Source organism: Argentina anserina, chromosome 5, assembly GCF_933775445.1.
Source record: "Argentina anserina chromosome 5, drPotAnse1.1, whole genome shotgun sequence".
In the NCBI taxonomy this organism is placed as follows: domain Eukaryota; kingdom Viridiplantae; phylum Streptophyta; class Magnoliopsida; order Rosales; family Rosaceae; genus Argentina; species Argentina anserina.
This window is the reverse complement of record NC_065876.1, coordinates 1,863,485-1,884,251: the sequence shown is the minus strand read 5'-3', so window position 1 is coordinate 1,884,251 and position 20,767 is coordinate 1,863,485. Positions and strand designations below refer to the sequence as shown.

At 40.1% G+C, this 20,767-nt stretch overlaps 3 protein-coding genes across 4 annotated transcripts; 2 read left to right on the top strand and 1 right to left on the bottom strand.

Moving 5' to 3' along the window:
* The first annotated feature begins 1,577 nt into the window (after positions 1-1,577).
* Positions 1,578-5,912, top strand: LOC126796030 (protein IMPAIRED IN BABA-INDUCED STERILITY 1). The gene is made up of 9 exons (XM_050522792.1): positions 1,578-2,286; positions 2,607-2,891; positions 3,026-3,343; positions 3,769-3,996; positions 4,310-4,407; positions 4,499-4,586; positions 4,676-5,209; positions 5,305-5,443; positions 5,608-5,912. Exons 1-9 carry the CDS (start codon positions 1,936-1,938, stop codon positions 5,625-5,627), a joined length of 2,061 nt encoding a protein of 686 aa, XP_050378749.1. The 5' UTR covers positions 1,578-1,935; the 3' UTR covers positions 5,628-5,912.
* A 2,966-nt stretch (positions 5,913-8,878) lies between these two features.
* Positions 8,879-18,572, top strand: LOC126796029 (formin-like protein 20). Of its 2 annotated transcripts, XM_050522790.1 has the most exons (17): positions 8,879-9,294; positions 10,004-10,707; positions 10,790-11,011; positions 11,088-13,387; positions 13,764-13,884; positions 14,402-14,473; positions 14,561-14,659; positions 14,830-14,871; positions 15,036-15,116; positions 15,212-15,262; positions 15,346-15,427; positions 16,047-16,141; positions 16,754-16,825; positions 16,905-17,021; positions 17,148-17,216; positions 17,304-17,370; positions 17,540-18,570. In XM_050522790.1, exons 1-17 carry the CDS (start codon positions 9,222-9,224, stop codon positions 17,689-17,691), a joined length of 4,419 nt encoding a protein of 1,472 aa, XP_050378747.1. In that variant the 5' UTR covers positions 8,879-9,221; the 3' UTR covers positions 17,692-18,570. The 2 variants fall into 2 exon arrangements, with proteins under 2 accessions (XP_050378747.1, XP_050378748.1); XM_050522791.1 differs by lacking the exon at positions 8,879-9,294 and having other exon boundaries at positions 10,562-10,707; positions 10,794-11,011; positions 17,540-18,572.
* Positions 18,573-18,897: 325 nt separating this feature from the next.
* Positions 18,898-20,488, bottom strand: LOC126794963 (uncharacterized). Its single transcript, XM_050521763.1, has one exon. It carries the CDS (start codon positions 20,310-20,312, stop codon positions 19,329-19,331), a length of 984 nt encoding a protein of 327 aa, XP_050377720.1. The 5' UTR covers positions 20,313-20,488; the 3' UTR covers positions 18,898-19,328.
* Positions 20,489-20,767: the final 279 nt, after the last annotated feature.

Sequence of the window (20,767 nt, the reverse complement as noted above, 5' to 3'; positions counted from 1 at the left end):
GCAATTGGCGAATTGTCACGATATCAACTTTAGAAGATGGGAGCCTTTATTGACCAAAAAAAAAAACTTAGAAGATGGAAATCTATGAAAATAAGTTCCAGTACTTACATGTATAATTGTATATAACAAGAAATAGTAAACCCTGCTTACAATTAGGTATCTATTTATTATGTTTCATAGTTAAATGAAAGAGATAAAGAAAATCATTATTCATACAACTCTGTGTTAGGAAGTCTTTGGCTAAACACATTATTGATCCTCACCTTTCCGAATCATGCATGTTGATTATATATTAGAACAAAGATGAGAAAGAATGATTCATAAGTCATAACCCTAGAGAAGGAGTAGCATTTTTAGGCTTCTAGTAACAGCAATTATCAACTACCGCAATTGCATAGAAGTATACAAATCATTGTGTAAATTTTCCCTTTCTCCTTTTGGCTTTTTCTTTCCCTTTCTCTTTAATCAACTATCTCCGTTCCTCTTCCACTATCAGTCCATCACTTCATGCCCATTTCCTACATCTGAAACCCTAAAAAGGATTTCACAAGTTTCAAGTTTTGTACTGAATTAAAAAACAATAGATCATGATAAATAACGATGATTAACACCGTATCATATCAAAGAATACAGTACTAAATACATAACAATGATAACATCTCATACACGATAATTTAGTATCCAAATTTGAGTTCTCCAGCATATATACTTTTTTTTTCCAACCAAAACTTATAAAAATTCTTACCACGTTCAAAATTTTCAAGAAGAAACTTACCGGACCATGGCTGGTCAGGGTTAGCTGACCAAAGCCAATTAATAATTGACACGTACCCTATTTTCATATAGCTGCTAACGGAGAGTTTAACATCAAAACTCAAGAACAAAGGATTTTAACTTACTGAGATTTGCCGATGAACCTCTTGAATCAAGTTAAATGTCATCTCTTTTTTATTTTAGGGGAGTTGAATGTCATCTCTTAGAGAAGGTTGATTACTTAATTCTCGGTGGATGGATGATCTTCACAGTTTACAAGGGACGGGTCATCTGACACTCATCTCTGTGGATTCATCTCTTGCGGAAGAAAGCTGCATCACTCAGTGTTCATTGGGAAGGCCAAGGCAAAGGGAGTGGCTCTTTTGCTGCCCATTGACGATTGAGAGAGGGACTCTGCAAATATTCATAATGTTCAGTTCACCCGTGCTCGAGCTTAGATCGGGATTGAGAGAGAGACTGCGTTCTGGGCTTGAGTTTAACAGATTCAAGTTCCATCTTCCTCTGTTAATAGCTTTAAAATTTAATTAAAGTGACATGTGTCAGCACTTAATTGGATTTTCATACAACTATCTTACCATCGATCTCGATAGTCACCATGGTAAGTCGGCAACTCATTATACAGTTGTCAAAAGCTTACCGCAAAACCAATCGGTCAGCAACCCGACCGACAACCTCACGCGCCATCTGATTGGATCCAAAAACTCCACCGGACCCACCTCACTCACCAGCCCAAAACACCAAAACCTGTATGTTACTTGTTGGAGATAAACACAAAACACCAAATCCAAACAAAACCAGAGAATAATCCCAACACCCCAAGTCCCCCACTCCAAAATCCAAACGGGAATTACTTCCCCATTTCGTCACCAACCCATAAAAAAAAAAAAAAACAAAACCCGCGGATCTCGCAATAAATGATAAAACTCTAAATTCCATCACCTCCCGCAATCGTCGCGCGAAATCAAAACTGACGGGAAAGAAAAGTGTGTGAATCATATTGGTGAAACAAACAGCAAAACATTCTATCTTTGGATTTGGTTTATATATCTCATTTCTGGCTTTGTCCTCTATACTTCCCACTCCTCTGCATTTCGGGTTTACCCACTTTGACCTCCCACGCGGCTGACAGCTTCCCGATCCGGCCGGCGGGTCTGAATTGCGATGGGGTGCGTCAGCTCGAAGCAGACCGTGTCGGTGACGCCGGCGTTCGATCACGACAATGTCGGGAATTCGGGTCGGAGCCGGGTCGGGTTGGAGGTGGCTGCGGTGAAGAAGAAGAAGAAGAAAGGCGGTGATCTGAGCGGGAGCGAGTTGGGTGAGTCGGGGCGGGCGAGTTCGAAAAAGAAGAGCGGTTATTCCACGTCGTTGAGTTTCCGGCTGGGTAATTTGCAGAGGTACGTCGAGGGCGAGCAGGTCGCCGCCGGCTGGCCCGCCTGGCTCGCCGCCGTCGCCGCCGAGGCCATTCAGGGCTGGGTGCCACTCCGCGCCGATGCCTTTGAGAAATTAGAGAAGGTCCGAATTTGCTTACATTTCAATTTATCTGTGAATTTCTATCTTGATTTGGAATTTTCTTTTAATTAAATTACATTTCTTTAAAATAAAGGTTGCATTTTTTGTTTTTATAGCTAAGTAAGAAACTTTACAGATTAAGAAATGAAGAAGCTCAAAACTTTTAAGTGGTTCTTGTTCTACATGTGAATATGGTGTTTGAAATGAGTGTTTTTTTTTTCTGTTTGTATTTGTGGAGTGACTGTCAGTGTTGCTTTAATGTGGTTTATTGATGTTGCTGTTTGAGCATCTTGATTATTATGTGTTTTGAACTTTCTGAACAGATTGGACAGGGAACGTATAGTAGTGTGTTCCGAGCGCGTGATCTGGAGACTGGGAAGCTGGTTGCTTTGAAGAAGGTGCGCTTCGACAATTTTGAGCCTGAGAGCGTCAGGTTTATGGCGCGAGAGATTTTGATTCTCAGAAGGCTTGACCATCCAAATGTGATTAAATTGGAGGGACTTATTACTTCGCGGTTGTCGTGCAGCATATACCTCGTTTTCGAGTACATGGAACATGATGTCACTGGACTCTTGTCGAACCCTGACATCAAATTCAGTGAGGCACAGGTTTGCTTGCCTTGCCCTTGTGAGTACATGTTGCATGTCGTGCTAGGAATTTTTTGAGACCACGCGAAGTAGTTTCATTTATCTTTGTTATATAAGCTGTTGGTAAAGTGGTTGGTGTCGGTTTTATTTGGCAGATTAAGTGTTACATGAAGCAGCTGTTGTCTGGACTTGATCATTGTCACTCGAGGGGTGTAATGCATCGCGACATAAAAGGATCAAATCTTCTGGTGAACAACGAAGGGGTTTTGAAGATGGCTGATTTTGGATTGGCAAACTTTTGTGATTCTGGGCATAGGCAACCGCTTACCAGTCGTGTTGTCACTCTGTGGTATCGTCCTCCTGAACTTTTGCTTGGATCAACTTCCTATGGAGCTTACATCGATCTTTGGAGTGTTGGCTGTGCATTTGCAGAACTCCTGGTTGGGAAACCTATTCTTCAGGGACGAACAGAGGTGATTGACTAATTAAAGTACATGCTTTTGATCATAATGTTAGTCAGTTAAACCTGACTGAAGTATGCTGTTGGGGATAGTTTTGTGGACTGACCTTTGAAAAGTTAAAAGGGGTGTCTTTGCATTCGTTTTATATGGAAATAACGTATGTTCTGCACATGCAGAGACCTCCATTAGTTTATGTGGTAATTGATCAATATGGTTACCATCACAGCAGTAGGAATACAGAGTCCTCCACTATAATTATGCTTTACATCACGAAAAGTCTGATTCTCTTAATAAATGCATAAGGTTATTAGAACAACCAGGTTGATTCACTTATCAAGAATATTTGTCGCATATGTACTTTTTCACAACTACTGTTAGCTATCATACTTTGCTTTGACACTTCCGGCTTGTGTTCTTAAAGAATTTTCCTCTGACAGGTTGAACAATTACACAAGATTTTCAAGCTCTGTGGCACCCCGCCGGAAGAATATTGGAAGAAGTCCAAACTTCCACATGCAACTCTATTTAAACCCCAACAACCCTATGACAGTACTCTGCTGGAGACCTTTAAAGATTTGCCAGCAGCCACTTTTAACCTGCTAGAGACTCTTCTTTCTGTAGAACCACACAAGCGCGGGACTGCCTCCTCTGCTCTTGCATCTGAGGTAATCATGCAAGATAATGGAATTCCTTAGTATACTACCAATTGTATACTCAGTACTCACGCATACAAGTTAATGTTCTTCGCTATCCTGTTGCTAAACCCTAGTGTTCTCAAGTGCATCTTCATCATAGAAGTGAGAGTTCATAATTCTCAATTACGATCTTTATGCATTAGATGTTTTCCTTTCTCTGATTACTGCATTGTGATTCTGGTTTTTAATGCTCTGAGCGGAGATGAAGGTGAAAATTGGTTAGATTAATCATTAATTTTCCTCACACAGATTCTCATAAGAAACTTTTATATGCCAATTTCAGTATTTCAAAACGAAGCCTTATGCCTGTGATCCGTCAAGCTTGCCAATTTACCCACCTAGCAAAGAAATTGACGCAAAAAATCGGGAGGAGGCAAAGAGGTGAGGGTTCTCTTTCTCTTTTTCGAGGAATTTAGGGTAATCCTTACCTGAAGATAAAAATTAAAATTTAGTATCTTCACTGAATTATCAGGAAAAAGATTGGTGGTGGACTTCGTGGATGCGAAACAAGGAAGTCAACAAGAAAATCACTTGGAATAAGTAAACTGGCTCCAGTCGAGGTCCGTCTCTTTCATCCTCTATTTTATATGTGGACTTGTAGAGATACATACTTTTCATTCTGTAATTAATCTCTTTCCTTATCCTGTAGGACATAACAACCCATACCCAAAATTCATATAAAATTAATGGCACTAATGGACATGTTAGTAAGCAAGGAAATGGTTTCATAGGCAGGGAATTGCCAAAGCCATCAGCTTGTAAAGAAGAAGAGGCTTTACATGTAAAACATGCATCTCAAGGAGACATTCCTTTCTCTGGCCCATTAGAGGTTTCTACATCCAGTGGCTTCGCATGGGCAAAAAGACGAAGGGATGATGCTTCTAGAAGATCTCATACTCGATCTATTTCAAAAGGACACATATTTAACATAGTAGAACCTTCTATTGCAGTGCATACAAGAAAACATGTCGACTCTAAGACACATGAAAATGGTGAATCTAGAGGGTGTACCGATTCCAGAGGATGTGACTCATATGAGATTGCAAAGCTAGCAATGATGAATCAATGGGGAAAGCTTGAACGTCCAGAGTCTTTTGATGCTTCTGATGGGTATCACTCGCAGGAATTGTCATTGGCACTTTATCAGAGAGAGGAAAGGGTAGCTGCTACGAAAAGTGATCTGGTGAGTTCTTGTAATATAAGAACCTATTTTCTACATAATTTGTATACAATTAATGATATATCACAGTATCTTTGTTGAATTTTGGTTTCCAATAGAGTTTTCAACTTCACGATGATGGGGACAAGGTCGAATTTTCAGGACCCTTGTTATCTCAACCATATAAAGTTGACGAATTCTTAGAAAGGCATGAGCGCCAAATCAGAAGGGCGACACGGAACTCATGGTTCTACAGAGGTACAAGATACTAGTACGAGTTCAGGGTCTTCAGATATATACTTTACCATGTAGCTCAGTATTACTATTTGTCCAAGATAATCATTGAGCAACAGTGCAACACAAGGTCCTAAACTAAAATCTTTGGTGTATTTTTGGCTAAATAGATGACTTCTGAATTGCAGGTAAGAAGCAAGGGAAGTAACATTATCTGATAGGTTCTAATTGACTGCAACATCAAGAAGAGAACAGGAGAACTCAACAAGAAAACAGAATATACGTCTCAGCCTGGTAGATGCCATTTTCAAATTCTTGCTAGGCTGCTATATTAGTTGAGAAAGTTACTAGAGAATATCCTCTCCAAAAGGAAAGATGAAAGAGTGGCTAGAATCTCTTTTTTGAACCTTTTGTTTGCCTGAGTTGGTTCTTTCTTCCCTGATCTTTTGGCAAAGCCCAAATCCAATGTATAGAAATCTAGATATAGGCTTTTATGTTAAATTTCCATTCAATCCAAATAGCCTTGGCTATTCCAGAAGCTTTACTCTTTGGGAAAAGGAACTTAGGATACAATTATGGGCTTTTAGAATAGAAAACACTCAAAAAAAAGAAGAAAAAAGAAAAAAGGATAAAGAGTAGGATCATTCAAAAGAATACGACTGAGAGTCTGAGACTCTAGCTAAGACTATAAATCGCATCTATATATCCCAAATTTGATACATTGATATGGATATGTGTTTTTGAACTGATAGCAACCACAGCCTTGACAGCAACTACCAACTTGTGAGCTTTGTCCTGGACTCTCATGTCCGAGAATCATTGTATTCCAGTTATGGGAAATCAAGTAAAACCACCAAGAAGATGCACAAAGGTTTGGTTTAAGGGTCGCAAATCTTATTTAAATCACACTATAAGACCATGCAGAAGTGCTAGCAAGCTCAATTATATCAGCAGCATCATATCAGTGAGCTTGCACCAAATAAATGAGGACAAATGTATATCCACATTAGCAAAAGCAAACCTCTAATTGGTATGAGAATTAAGAAACAAAAAACAAAGCCTTGAGAGCAATCCAATTGGGGAGGCCTCTCCACAGTAAAGCATAGAAACAGATAAGCTCATTGTATTTGAGCATGACCAGCATCAGGATTTACATATATCTCAGGCAAAATTTGCTTCACGGAGAACATGCTTTCACAAGCTGCGCCTAATGAAGCCGGGGCATGAAGATAGAGGAGGGCAGTCTGAGATGAAGGCATGTGCATTATTGTAAGGCAAAGCGGAACAGTGAGAGGAACCAATGGGCCAATGTGTCACCACCATGGAAAATAGGCAAATCCCAATAATTTGGATGAATGTGGTCCTTGATTGTAAATTTGTAATAAATCCAGAAATGTTGAAGCAAATTACAGACATTACTGTAACCCCATAATTACCTTAACAGAGACATAAATCCCAGATTGGAGGGTGAAATCTCGCTTTCATCATCATAACCATCTTCCCCAGATAGTAATATTCATTCACTGAAATAGGCCACATTGGGGTGCACATGGCGTGCATGCAGTGGCTGCAATCATTTCGGGAAACCTCTGATGATGATGACGATCATAGATCTCCTACCCTTCATTATGTTGACTCGTTTGTTAAATGCTTGCAATAATGCATCTACTTGACCCTCGTGGTATCAGAGTTTGGATCACGTATATATGTAACCAGAAATGTGTTCCCTTTATTTCTTTCTTTCATCACAAGTTATTCCATTGCAATGGAGTTAATAATAAGTGGGGGAAAGCTCAATTACTTCATAATGTGGTAAATTAGGGCGGGAGCCTATGTCTCTCTCTGATATATGGTGCTTTCTTTGCATAATGCACATCTGATTTTCTGAAATTTTGTTGACCTAAGTCGCGATCGAGTTTTTAAGCTGATTTGATACCGCCAAATTATTACGTATGACTATTATTACAATTATAATTGCAAAACGATAGTCGCATTTGTGCGCATTATAGACCCTGGTATCCCTTCACTTGCAGTATAGAACAAATACATCATTTTTCGTGTTTGTTCATATAAAGTAAATATTTACGTCACGTATTCATTCATTTAATCGGATTCATAAATAGCCGTCTTAGCATCAACTATAGGTCAATCAAAAATGTGTTCCAAAGAAAAGTGGCTTTGTGCATCACAGTGCATGAATATGACATTTCATGCATTGCTTGATTCTTTGTCTATTCCTTGTACTAAGATAAAAAATAAATCAATTGATTCTTTAATTTTTTTTTTACTATTGACGTCACGTGAGTTTGCGAAAAGCCAAAAGCTTGTGTTTGACGAACCCATTGACGGTGAAGCCTGGTTGGTCGGTTCCAAATGAGAGCACGTGAGTCAAATCACGTGGCTCCCCCCAATCTTTCGTTCACGTGGTTCCGAGAGCCATACGACAGCGTTAAGGACGCCGGTGCTGTTGTCGTAGTTTGCAAAAAGACGTCTTCGGTAACGTAGAGGATTAGAAGAAGAAAGGAAAAGCCCTAATTATTGGACAGGTGTCGCAAGTACCTAACCGTGAAAATCACCGGGGGTGAGAGAGCGAGCTGCGTACACAACAGTAGTTAATCACGGGCTATCTTTCGACCATAACCATTAACAACTATGATTAAGCATTTCTCATTGGTTAACTAGTTAGTTTCCCAATTATTTGACTAACTAGTAATTTTTTTTTGAAAGGGAACTAGTAACTTATTTAAGTGTAAAAACAAATACATATTTATAATCGTTGTACTGTTGTAGGGTAAATATAAATTAATTATTATATATATATATAATCATACAACAATCTAACATGTTTGTGACACAAATTAAAAAGATGTAGCTAAAAATAATTAATCACATAATCGAATTCAGTAACAACTAATTTATAACGCATTATTAATATTAGCAATAACACGTTCATTCCACTTCCAAATAACACCTAACAAATTGTGAGTATAGATACATCAAACACCTAAATTCGAGGAGCCGTAGTACTAACTGTGTTATTTTTCAACTTATTTATGTCTTCTAAATTTTTTTATTTTTTTATCTCATGCTGATTAGAGAAAGAAAGTGATAAAATAATAATTTTTTCAACATCATGAAAGACGTTATGATGAGCCAATATGCAACGGTAAAATAATAATTTTAACGCATGATTCAAAATTGAAAATCCCGACCGAGACAGTAAAAATCATCTATGAATCTGAATTATTAATCTTCCAACCTTCCTATCTTAATTCTTACCCATAGTTGCAGATTAATACTCCTATTTAACAACTAATCCCCCTTCATTAATAACCAGTAGCGCGCGTAACTGCCACGTAAGATCGTCGCCTCTGAGCTGCCAAACCCCCAAAAAACAAAAACAGAAAATCAAAGAGAGAGAGAGAAGAAGAAGAAGAAGAACTCTGAATCGGAAAAGAAGAAAAGAGAAAGCGAGGAGTTGCAGACAAGGAGGAGGGAGGACCCGGTCCATTACTTTTCTTCCTTTTTTCTCAGTCCACTCTCTCTCTCTCTCCCTCTCATCTTTTTCTCTCTCCAGAATTTCCCCAATCCTCTCTCCTTCGCATTTTCCTTCGCCGTCGTCATCGGAATCCGGAAATTCCGGTTTCTGTTATTCCGTCATTCGGCGGATTCTTCTCGCCGGAGAGAGGTTAGGTTTTGGTTTCCGTTCGAGATCCGGCCGAGCTCGGAATTTTGATCGGAATTGTGATCCAATTGGAGACCGGTTTGGATCCGGTCGAGGAAGAAACAGCGCCACCGGCCGATGGCGCTGTTCAGAAGGTTCTTTTACCGGAAGCCGCCGGATCGGCTTCTAGAGATTTCTGAACGGGTTTACGGTACGTCACCGTTTTCTTCTTTTATCTTTCTTCACAATTTTGCGCCCTAAATTTTGAGCTCGGTAGCGTAATTCTGGTTATTCTGTGCTGGATTATGGATTTTTGGGGCGGTTTAGGTACAATGGGGATGTAAATTGGTCTAATTAGGAGTTATGCTAGGGTTTTTGATGCAATGTGTTACGCCTGGTGCATAAATTTTGGTGTCAAATTTGTGCTGTTTGATTGTGCATTGAGTCTTTTCGCGTAATTCAGCTGGAGCTTTGGTTCTAATTGTGATAATGATGCTGTATATGATGAAACCAGCTGAGGCTGAGCTGGATAGTTGCAAGAAAAGTTTGATGGAATTGCATTTTTTCAGTCTTTATATGCTGAACAACTCCGAAGCCGGATTCTGTTGTGTTGGTGTTGAAATTGAGCTGAATCGAGAAAGAAACCTTTTAGTTGGAAGCATAAAAGCTTATATTTTCCAGAATCTATTTAATGCAGAGGCTTTTGTTTGGTGCATAATCGATTACTCGACCTCTAGTTTTCCATTAAGAAGTGGGAACTTTGTTTGATAACATGTATACGTATCGGTGTCATGGAGATTGAATAGCCAAAAGCATGTTCTTATAGTTTGTATAGCCAAATTATTCTCATAGTGCATGGTTTAGTACTTGTTTTAGTGCCAATGGGATTGATTGTCATTTTGACTTCTCCTTTTGTGCAGTTTTTGACTGCTGCTTCTCCACCGATGTGTTGGAAGAAGACGAGTACAAAGTGTACTTGGGTGGCATTGTAGGCCAGCTACAGGACTACTTCCCTGATGCTTCCTTCATGGTGTTTAACTTTAGAGAAGGGGATAGACGGAGCCAAATTTCAGATGTGTTGTCTCAGTATGACATGACAGTTATGGATTACCCTCGGCAATATGAGAGTTGTCCTCTGCTGCCGCTGGAGATGATTCATCACTTTCTTCGGTCAAGTGAAAGTTGGTTGTCATTGGAGGGGCAACAGAATGTGTTGCTGATGCACTGTGAAAGAGGAGGATGGCCTGTGCTTGCCTTTATGCTTGCTGGTCTTTTGCTATACCGTAAAAATTACACAGGGGACCAGAAGACTCTTGATATGGTTTACAAGCAGGCTCCTAGACAGCTTCTCCATCTCTTGACTCCTTTGAATCCTCAACCCTCACAGCTTAGATATCTTCAGTACATTTCACGGAGAAATCTGGGTGCTGATTGGCCTCCGTCAGATACACCTCTATGGTTGGAGTGTCTGATGCTTAGAAACCTTCCACTTTTTAACGATGGAAAAGGTTGCAGGCCCTTCATACGAGTATATGGTCAAGACCCTTCAACACCGGCTAACAGAAGTTCTAAGCTTCTCTTTTCAAATTTAAAGACACAAAATAATACTCACCACTATGTACAGGTAATGTCTACTCCATGCAACTCAATCAGATATATAAAATAAGTTTTGATTTTTGAAGCATTCTTATGAATCCTAATCGCAGGCAGAATGTATGCTGGTGAAAATGGATATCCGTTGTCGTGTTCGAGGGGATGTGGTAGTTGAGTGTATCCACCTGGATGAAGATCTGGTTCGTGAGGAGATGATGTTCAGAGTTATGTTTCACACAGCATTTGTACGGTCGAATATATTGATGCTCAGCCGTGACGATATTGATATTCTTTGGGATGCTAAGGAACAGTTCCCAAAGGACTTTAGATCAGAGGTATGTTATTCTTGGCCTTATGTGAATCTGCTTTTCAGAACTTAAGGAGTTGATTGCATGCTCAAATCTGTAACAGGTACTTTTTTTGGACGCGGATGCTGTTCTGCCTCATATCACCACAGTTGTGGCAAGTGATGATGGAAATGAGGCAGGGACTGCTTCACCTGGAAATGAGGAATTTTATGAGGTGGAAGATAGTTTCAGCAATGTCATAGAAGGGCCTGAACATGTAAATCAGAAAGAAGTCGGGAAGGACGATATAGAGCCTCACTCATTCCAAGACTGTGCGTCAGATGATGGGAACCACAAAAAGGACATAATTGTGGATTGGACAACTGACGCGGTGAAGGACATCGCTGTGGATGATGTAAGATACAAGCTGGAAGAGGTGGATTCAATTCTAGATGCAGTGAAAGACATTGCTGTGGATGATGGGGATACAAACTCGAATTTCATTTTAATTTCTGCTGATATTCCAATTCATGAAGAAACTAAGGAAGTGGCAGATGAGGTGTGTGAAAATTTTGAAGAGATAAAAGATATAACTGATGGAGAAGACTCGTTTACACAGAAGCTAGAGACCAAGCTCATACAAGCCGAGGTCTCCAGACAAAAATCTGAGAATTTGCAGCCACCCACTTCTAAACCTGCAATGAACTCAAAAACAGCTTCAGAAACTACACTTATAAAACAGAAGGCTAAACAGCAAGAGACTCAGGGGTCGTCAACAAGAATAGCAAAACCAAATGCAGTGTCCAGGTGGATTCCTCCTAACAAAGGCTCGCATACTACTTCAATGCACGTTTCATATCCACCATCAAGATATAATAGTGCACCAGCTGCTTTTGCCAATTCCGCTCCTTCAAAAAATACGAATGCAAACACCAAGTTGAGGGCTCCTTCGGTTAATACTGCATCTGGAACTGCACCGAGGGATGTGGCAAGTAAACTGAAAAATAGTAATGATGTTCCTCTAAAGCATTCAGAATCAGCACCAGACACAGTTGCTTCCTGCCTGCCATCAATAGTTCCTCCAAATCAAGAGACACATGCTTCGTCTGTTTCCCCGCCACATATTAGCTCACAGCAAGTAGTGGCCGTTCCAACACCTACACCTCCTCCTCCACCACCACCACCACCACCACCCCCACCTCCTCCTCCTTTATTAAGTCATAATGTGGTGTCGTTAAAGCCCTCTTCTCCTCCCCCTCCTCCGCCTCCTCCCCCTTTACCTAGTAGTGGGCAGGATACTGGTATACCTGTGCCCCCTATAGCTCCACCAGCTCCTCCTCCCTCCCTTAAAGCAAGTGGCCAAAGCAGTGGCACCATATTGCCTTCGCAACCTTCATCATCCCTTTGGAAGGTTGGGTACTCTACAGCCTACCGGGTTTTGGGTACGCAAACATCTCCTTCACCTCCTGTTAAGGATGCTTTAAGTGCTTTAAAACTCAGTGTTGGGATCCCTACACCACCACCACCACCTCCCACACATGGAGCTACACCACCACCACCACCTCCCACACATGGAGCTACACCACCTCCACCACCCCCACCTCTTTCACGTGGAGCTCCATCTCCACCACCGCCACCACTGCCTCCAACCTTGAGAACTATACCTCCACCACCTCCACCACCTCCACCACCTCCACCTTCCTTACATGGAGCTCCGCCTCTCCCACCCCCTCCTCCTCCGTATGGAGTTCAACAGCCATGTTTAGTGCAAGGTGCTCCATCTCCACCTCCACCACCACCTCCTCCTTTGTATGGGGCACAATCACCACCTTTAGTGCAAGGTCCATCTCCACCTCCTCCACCACCACTTCCAGGAGCTCCACCTATGCCACCACCTTCAATACATGGAGCCCCACCTCAATTGCCATCTCCTTCAACTGGTGTCCCACCTCCTCCACCCCCTCCAATGCGTGGGGCCCCACCACCACCTCCTCCACCACCCGGTGGAAGTCGGGCGCCCCTGCTTCCCCCTCCACTGGGTGGAAGTCGGGCGCCCCCGCCTCCCCCGCCACCTGGTGGAAGTCGGGCGCCCCCGCCTCCCCCGCCACCTGGTGGAAGTCGGGCGCCCCCGCCTCCCCCGCCACCTGGTGGAGGTCGAGCACCCCCACCACCTCCAGGAGCTCGTGGTCCTGGTCCTCCAGCTCCAGGTGGTGCTCCACCACCACCACCTCCGTTGGGTGCCAAAGGTACTGATGCAAGAGGCCTTCCTTCTGGAAGAGGGCGTGGATTGGCACGTCCAGGGATGGGCCCTTCTGCTACAGCACCTCGAAGGTCCTCTTTAAAACCACTACATTGGAGTAAAGTGACAAGGGCAATACAAGGAAGCTTGTGGGATGAACTGCAAAGACATGGAGGAAATCAAATGTAATACATTTCCTGACTTAGTAGTATTTTTTTCTGCAGTAATTGGAGTGGACCTCCATTTTTGGATTTGCAGACTTCCTCTCTACTGCTTGCCGTCAATAATCGGAATCATCCATGTTTTAGGTCCTGCATGGATGAACACTGCCAAGAATCATCCAAATGTTATATATTCTGTTATCTGCATATGGATGATCAGATGGCTTCCAATAGACTGATTCTTTGGAAAGTATGATTCTTGGAGATGATTCCGTTAATTATTGAACTGCAGCACAAAAGTGGAGGTCCACTCTGCTACTGGCTTCTTTATTAAACCTGTCGTACAAACATGTCAGTGTATCTCTGTTCCAACTCGCTAATGTTTTTCCTTATATTCTAGTGCGCCTGAATTTGATGTGTCAGAGATAGAGAGCCTTTTCTCTGCAACAGTTCCAAAACCTGCTAACAAATCTGGAGACCGGCGCAAGTCTGCTGGATCCAAACCGGACAAAGTCAACCTGGTAAGGTTATACAGTTGAATAGTTTGCTCTAAAATCATTATTTTCTGTAAAGATTCTACCAGACATAAAAATATAAAACTTCGTACTTGCGAAAGTAACAAATTTTCTTCTGTCCCTCCATGCCCTGGAGTTATTACTGCTCAATCGCAAATGTGTTGAATAATATCACATGTGCAATGACAGCACCTGTTCTTGAAGTGCTAATTTGTCCTCTTGAAAAAAAAAAAGGTCTATTGAAGCAGAAATTTATCTGATAATTCTCAGTTTAACAGATAATTTTTATTGGGAAATGAAATTTTCACTCCCCATTTTACAATCCACACTCCTTGTTTCCTTTTAAAGTGACTTACTTTTGTTTTAAGTGGCATGTGATTTGTCTCTTTTATAAAAAAATTCACCAAATTTGGAAATGAGGAGTGTGGATTATAATGAGTCCAAATTCCCCTCCCCCTTTTTATTTCTTTCCTTTTACTTATATACTGTGTTACTATGATCCTCTTCTTACTATCTACTGTAGATCGACCTGAGAAGGGCAAACAACACTGAAATTATGCTCACAAAAGTTAAGATGCCGCTACCCGATATGATGGTGAGCTTCTCTTTTTATGATGCAAATTCCCATGAAAAATGGTCATTTAGTACTTTAGCTAATGATGTACTAACTAAAATTTTTCAGGCTGCCGTTTTAGCAATGGATGAGTCGGTATTAGATTCTGATCAGGTGGAAAATCTAATAAAGTTTTGTCCTACGAAAGAGGAGATGGAACTTCTCAAGGTATAGCTAATATTTCGCCATCTGTTTTCAACATTTTCACCTATATTTTTGCTGGTGTTTGCTTTGCAGTGTTTATTGTCTGCATTTATTTTCTGGTCAATGTTACATTAACTCATCTTGTTTTTATTTACTTTTGTGGTTCTGATTTGCTGTTTTTTATGATTTTATAGAACTATACTGGTGACAAGGAGACCCTGGGAAAGTGCGAACAGGTATCAAAAAGTCACAATAACTCATCAAGATCAGAATTTCTTCTTAGTTGTGTCTTTGAACTTTGAATTATGAGTGCATATTGTATGGAAACTTTATAAACTATCTTTACAGCAAGAACTCTTGTTAGAATTTCTAGTTTATGGATATACTTTTAACTTTTCAGTATTTTTTGGAGTTGATGAAAGTGCCTCGGGTGGAGTCAAAACTAAGAGTATTTTCTTTCAAGATTCAGTTCAGCTCACAGGTTTGGTGGTAGCTCTTTTTTCTGATGTCAATGAAGTATATCTAACCACATGACCTCACAAGTACCCATGTTTTAATTCTTGATCTCTTTTTCAGGCCTCAGAATTTAAAAAAAGCTTAAACACAGTATACTGTGCATGCGAGGAGGTATGCTACTACTAGCATTTTTTTCTTTCCTGCTTGTATATAGGTAGTATCTGGAGTTTAAGTATCTCTCACTTGTTAATCAGGTACGAAATTCCCAAAAGTTCAAGGAAATTATGAGTAAAATTCTTTTTCTGGGGAATACATTGAACCAAGGAACTGCAAGGGGTAAGTTATAATGAAACTGGTTTTGGATTTAGAGCATTTTTTAAGATCTTGTGTTAATGTGTTGCTTAAAGTACATGAGTAGATTTGTTATGTTTCCATGAGCAGCATAGACTGCATAGTCAATGCTGTAGACTGGAAATATGAAAAATCAATTTTGTAAAACCACTGGTCTGGTCTCTTGTTTGCTTCTAGAAATGTGTCTACTTTGGATTAACTGTCAGGCAAGACCTTGGCTAGCACCAGTTTGTTGTCTCAAAAGATCGAGTACTGAGGGTTTAAAGAGAAAGATATTATATTAAATCCTTGCAAATGTTCCCTCTATAGACTGTCCTTGCTTAAGGACTTGAACATTGGTTTAATGTGGTAGATTTATTTATGTAAATTGTATTTTGACGCATCTTGCAAAGCTGATGCCAATGACTTGCTCGTTGTCCTTTAATGTGACTCAGCATCTTCTTCACCTGAAATGAAGGAACATGTCACATGGCATTTATAATTCCTCTCTGCACTTGTTGGGTTATTTTGATGTTTTTTTTTCTTTTCTTTTTACCATCCTCTCATACTAGTGTATGATTTTACAATTAATAGATTTTACTGATTTCATTAACTGTGTTAACAGGTTCTGCTGTTGGATTTAAGTTGGACAGTCTCCTGAAGCTCGCTGATACTCGCGCTTCTACTAGTAAGATGACACTCATTCATTATCTCTGTAAGGTATGCCTTTTTTCTTTTCCTTTTTGAATTAGTTGCTCGCTGGTAAAATCTATTATTTTTGATCCAGTTATAAGTATGCATAAAATTAGAAAATAATAATAATAATAATAAACATAAGTGATCGACGCTCAGTCTCTCCTTGTGTCCTTGAGATAATAGTATCAGCTGTAGCAGGATAACTATTAGCTTTGCTTTGATTTCAAAATAAGGAAACCCAAGAGGTTAAATCGAGGTAGTAAAGGAGTTTCAGTAAACCTAATCATGTATTTTTATGGGAATGGGGAGGCATAGATTAAAGCTCCATCTCTCTACTGAATTGATAACATAGGCCCTTGGAAATCTTATCCCAAGACATTAAAAAAAATCACATCTTTACTTTGATTGCAATAGTTTGTTAATGTCATGGGGCTCTTCTTTCTGCATTATTAATTAGTTGATTTGTCATCATTTTTTTCATTGAACTAATATATAAGAGACGATTGCTTGCAAAAAGATGCTTTACTTGGCAAATACTTCTCGATCAAATTTTCTTTTTGAAACATGTAATATTTATCTCTGGTACATGTGGCAGTACATTTTTTGATTCTCAGATCTGGTTTTCTTGTATCTTAGAGTCTTGCTTCCAGATCTCCTGAACTTCTTGGTTTTCATGAGGACCTTGTCAACTTGGAACCTGCTACAAAGGTGTCCATCTATTTCATGCGTGTTAATCATAGACATTTCAGTTCAAACATTGTGTGTAACAGGTCCTCCTTTCATGCAGATTCAATTGAAGTCTTTAGCAGAAGAAATGCAAGCTTTAACCAAGGGGTTAGAAAAGCTCAAGCAGGAGCTGGTGGCTTCAGAAAATGATGGCCCTGTTTCAGAGGTTTTCCGTACGGTATGCAGAGTTTTTTTTTTCTTTTCCTCCCTAATGATTTTAACGCTTTACCAAAGATCCTGCCTTTTTCCTTTCAAATTTTTGCGTAGTAGCCTAACATTTTTATATTTATTATATTTATTTTAGACATTGGAGGAGTTTATTACTGTTGCTGAGACTGAAGTGGCATCTCTGACAAATCTATATTCTGTGGTGGTAATATGTTAATTTTGAACTCTCATTGTTAGTTGCCTTAGATTATGACTTGTTACCAAATGTCTGACATCTAGTTTTGGTGATCAGGGTAGAGCGGCTGATGGACTTGCATTATATCTTGGTGAGGAGCCCTCCAAATGCCCATTTGAGCAAGGTTTGTGGATTTGATCATTTGTCTTTGATGTTGTTTCAGACTGCTACCTTCAATGTTCAACTGTATGAGATTGTTGTATATTCGTAGGTGTCCTAAGAATTTATGTTTTCATTTGGTACATATTCACTATTTTTATGTTGTCCATTATGTCTTGTTTGGATATTTGCAGTTACTGCGACTCTTCTAAACTTTGTGAGGTTGTTTAAGAAAGCACACGAAGAGAATTGCAAACAGGCTGAATTGGATAAGAAGAAGGCTGAGAAGGAAGCGGAAATGGAAAAGGCCAAGGGTGTTAACCTTACGAAAAAAACAACAAAATAGTGTGAAGATTATAGTCATTCTACCACTGCATGGGACATTGAACTCCTGCCATACAGCAGAGTTCGGCTCCAATATTGCTAACTGGCAGTGGCCCCGTATATTGCTTCGAGGACGACCCTGGTCAGAATCCTTTTCACAGTACTTGTGCCAGGAAAAACCCTCCTCCAAGTTGATTCGAATGAGTGGAAAGGGGCACTACTCGAGTCCTGCAGCCTTTGAACTATGCAAGCAGCTCTACTGTACATGCTTCGCAAGATGTTCAATACAATGATGGTCAACTAATCAATGACATTGGATATTATACAGACTGGACTTTGGCATTCGGCTGCTCTCAATAAGTAATTGAGAAGCAATGGTATTTCTACTTTCTGGATACCAATCAGACCTGCCCCCCTCAGGCCTCCTTCTGATCATAATTTTCTGAAGTCTTGTTCAGCTTTGGCAATTTGGTTTCGTCTTTGGCCACTTGAGCTGCACAGATTTTACAGCACCAGGGAAGATGCCATCGGGATTGTAAATTAAAGCACATGTTCCCGGTTACCGCGAAACCATGTACAAGTCACTAACCCTCTCCTTAGTTTAGAATTCAATTCATTTTTCCTGTAACATATAACAGTAGTTCCTTTCTCCTCGTGTTTCCATTGAAATTTTGCATAGGATGACCCAGTTGCGTTAGATGTTGTATAGGTATCAGGCTCAGGAGACTAGAAGACTAGTGTAATTGTAAAATAACCAATAGGCTGACTTAGATTAGTTGGAACTTGGAAGTATACTAATTCATGAAAGTTCCGGTGTATAGAAAATGACGGTTTTTGCCAACTCCGGTTTTCCTTCTACTTTCACGTCATTCATGATAATTTTGATGTCAGATTTGGTCATTCAAGCTTGTTTAATGATAATGAACAACTGTCCCGTGCGTCGGATAGATACAATGGGGCTATCTTTTGTTCCGGACTTTCTAATCAGATCGTGGATTGTCATATCTGCCTTTGCCGTAGGTATATCTTTTTGATGTACTAGTTGATGTATGCATCTTTTATGTCATCCATGGAAGTTCTTATTCTGCCACAAAAAATTACATTCCAACTGTCTTTACTACTGGATGTCATTTAGTTTAGTCCAGTAGAAGAACCATAGAAAAACTTATTGACGACGAATTTAAACTCGTCTGCTTTTCTTAAATTTAAATTTACAATAAATTTTGCCAAACGGCACAAGTAATCAACATTGCCTGAAATGTAGAATACTGACTGAACAGAATCCCAATTGAAAAGCATATCATCTATTAAAGTTCCTATATTTATATTCAAGGTAAAGTTCCAGTCTCTTTTCCCTTTCTCAACTACTCTGAGGGTACAATTACACTGAAAGTCTGAAACTTGACCTAAATCTAACGAAAAAGAGACCCAAGTGAAAAGGGGAAAAAAAGAGTAGAAATGGAATGTACCAATGAGCAAAGGTTTGTGTACAATTTTCGTTTCCTGTTCAGGGTTTGTCTTCTTCTTTATGCCCTGGAAAGTTGCCTGGCGTCATTACCAAGCAAAATGAAATCAACTTTGAAGATACAATCATACAAATTCTTTATAATAATTTGTAATTTTCTATAAAGAATAATGAAATTGTGAACCCCAATCCATTCATGAGACTTCCTTCAAAGCAGTCTTCAAATTGGTATAACCACCAGTTTCTTCATCTGTGATTTCAATCCAAGAACTTGTCTTGCAGCTCCTGAAGAACATGAAGCTGACAACTGTGTCAAGAACCACAAGGATTGAGTACAAGTAAGCAATGAAAACTCCCTCCAAAACCATTGAAGATCCAAGCTTTCCTTCAAAGTGGTAAGCCCTTACAACCCTGTATTGAAACAATGCCTCAATTGCAGCCAATCCCAAGCTGACAGGTAGAGCCAAAAACAGAGCAGTTGAAGTTCTTCCTCTGATTACTAAACACGCCTTGAGAATTGTCAAGTAACCCCCACTCTTCTCTGTCCCTGATATAACCAATGCCATGTTGCAAATAATAAGAGCATTGGCAAGAACAATAGAATACAATACTGCCCCAGATGCTGATAAGAAGAGTAGGGTCTTGTGTGAGTCAGAGAACCCAAGTCCCTCGAGAAAGTTGAAGGCGATGAATAGGAGAGAAAACACAGTTGCATTTGCAGAGAGGATTAGGAGGGAGTTGCAGAGATGGGTTATCAGAATTGAAGGGTAGAGAGATAGTGCAGAAGTGATAGATGGGTTCTTGTGGGAACTGAGGGCTTGGATTATGGAGGTTTTGGTGATCAGGAGGAAAGTTAGGGTGAAGGGTAGTGTGAAAATTGCGGAAGAGATTGTTTGGGAGAGTTTCTGGGTGAGAATTGTGAAGAATTGTGAAGATGGTGGGAGCCCTGCTGCATCAAAAAGACTCCGGAGGCGGTTGTGGATGGTTGGGAATAGAGATGAGGTTGAAGAAGGAACAATGGCTTGGGAGATTAGGACTGAGACTGAGAAAGGAAAGGCTATGAGTGCCACAATGGAGGTGAAGTCCTGGTAGTGTTGGAGGAATGTGTGGATTGATCTTCTGAGAATCCGGGTGGCTTTTCCCATTGTAATTCTTGGGTTGTGTTCTTCTTCTTGCATTACAAGGGAGAGAGGAGAGGGAGAGAGACAGAGAGGATGGGTATGGAATGTGGGAAGTAGTTTAGACAATTGGGTATTATATTGAAGTGGCTTTCTTAATGATTTCTAATTTTAATTAATTAGGTCTCTTTTTAATTATTGGTTAGTTAGATTGGGGAGATTAGGAGGTTGGGTGTCTTGGATGCTTGGGACGGGCCAACAACTAAAAAACTAACCAATTTTATAGAGATGGAATTGTTTTCAGCTTTGTTAAAGCCTTGTATTTATCAAAGGAACTCTTTGGACTCTAGTGTGTTCATCTTTGTAATCTCCAAATCTCCTACAATGTGGTGTAATTTTAGGGTAAAGGGCAACACTTCTTCTGAGATATTATAATTTTTTAGCACAAGAAAGTGAAGAAACCTAAACCCGTGGCATGGCTTTTGCTGATCCAATGTTTGTGCGTGCCTGCTTTT

Excerpts from the sequence above, each read along its gene's own strand:
- LOC126796030 (XM_050522792.1), top strand. The coding sequence starts at position 1,936 with ATGGGGTGCGTCAGCTCGAAGCAGACCGTGTCGGTGACGCCGGCGTTC. Across the intron at positions 2,892-3,025 it reads TCAAATTCAGTGAGGCACAG|ATTAAGTGTTACATGAAGCA; the intron begins GTTTGCTTGCCT and ends TTTATTTGGCAG. Across the intron at positions 4,587-4,675 it reads GTAAACTGGCTCCAGTCGAG|GACATAACAACCCATACCCA; the intron begins GTCCGTCTCTTT and ends CTTATCCTGTAG.
- LOC126796029 (XM_050522790.1), top strand. The coding sequence starts at position 9,222 with ATGGCGCTGTTCAGAAGGTTCTTTTACCGGAAGCCGCCGGATCGGCTT. Across the intron at positions 13,885-14,401 it reads AACCGGACAAAGTCAACCTG|ATCGACCTGAGAAGGGCAAA; the intron begins GTAAGGTTATAC and ends TATCTACTGTAG. Across the intron at positions 15,117-15,211 it reads AGATTCAGTTCAGCTCACAG|GCCTCAGAATTTAAAAAAAG; the intron begins GTTTGGTGGTAG and ends TCTCTTTTTCAG.
- LOC126794963 (XM_050521763.1), bottom strand. The coding sequence starts at position 20,312 with ATGCAAGAAGAAGAACACAACCCAAGAATTACAATGGGAAAAGCCACC.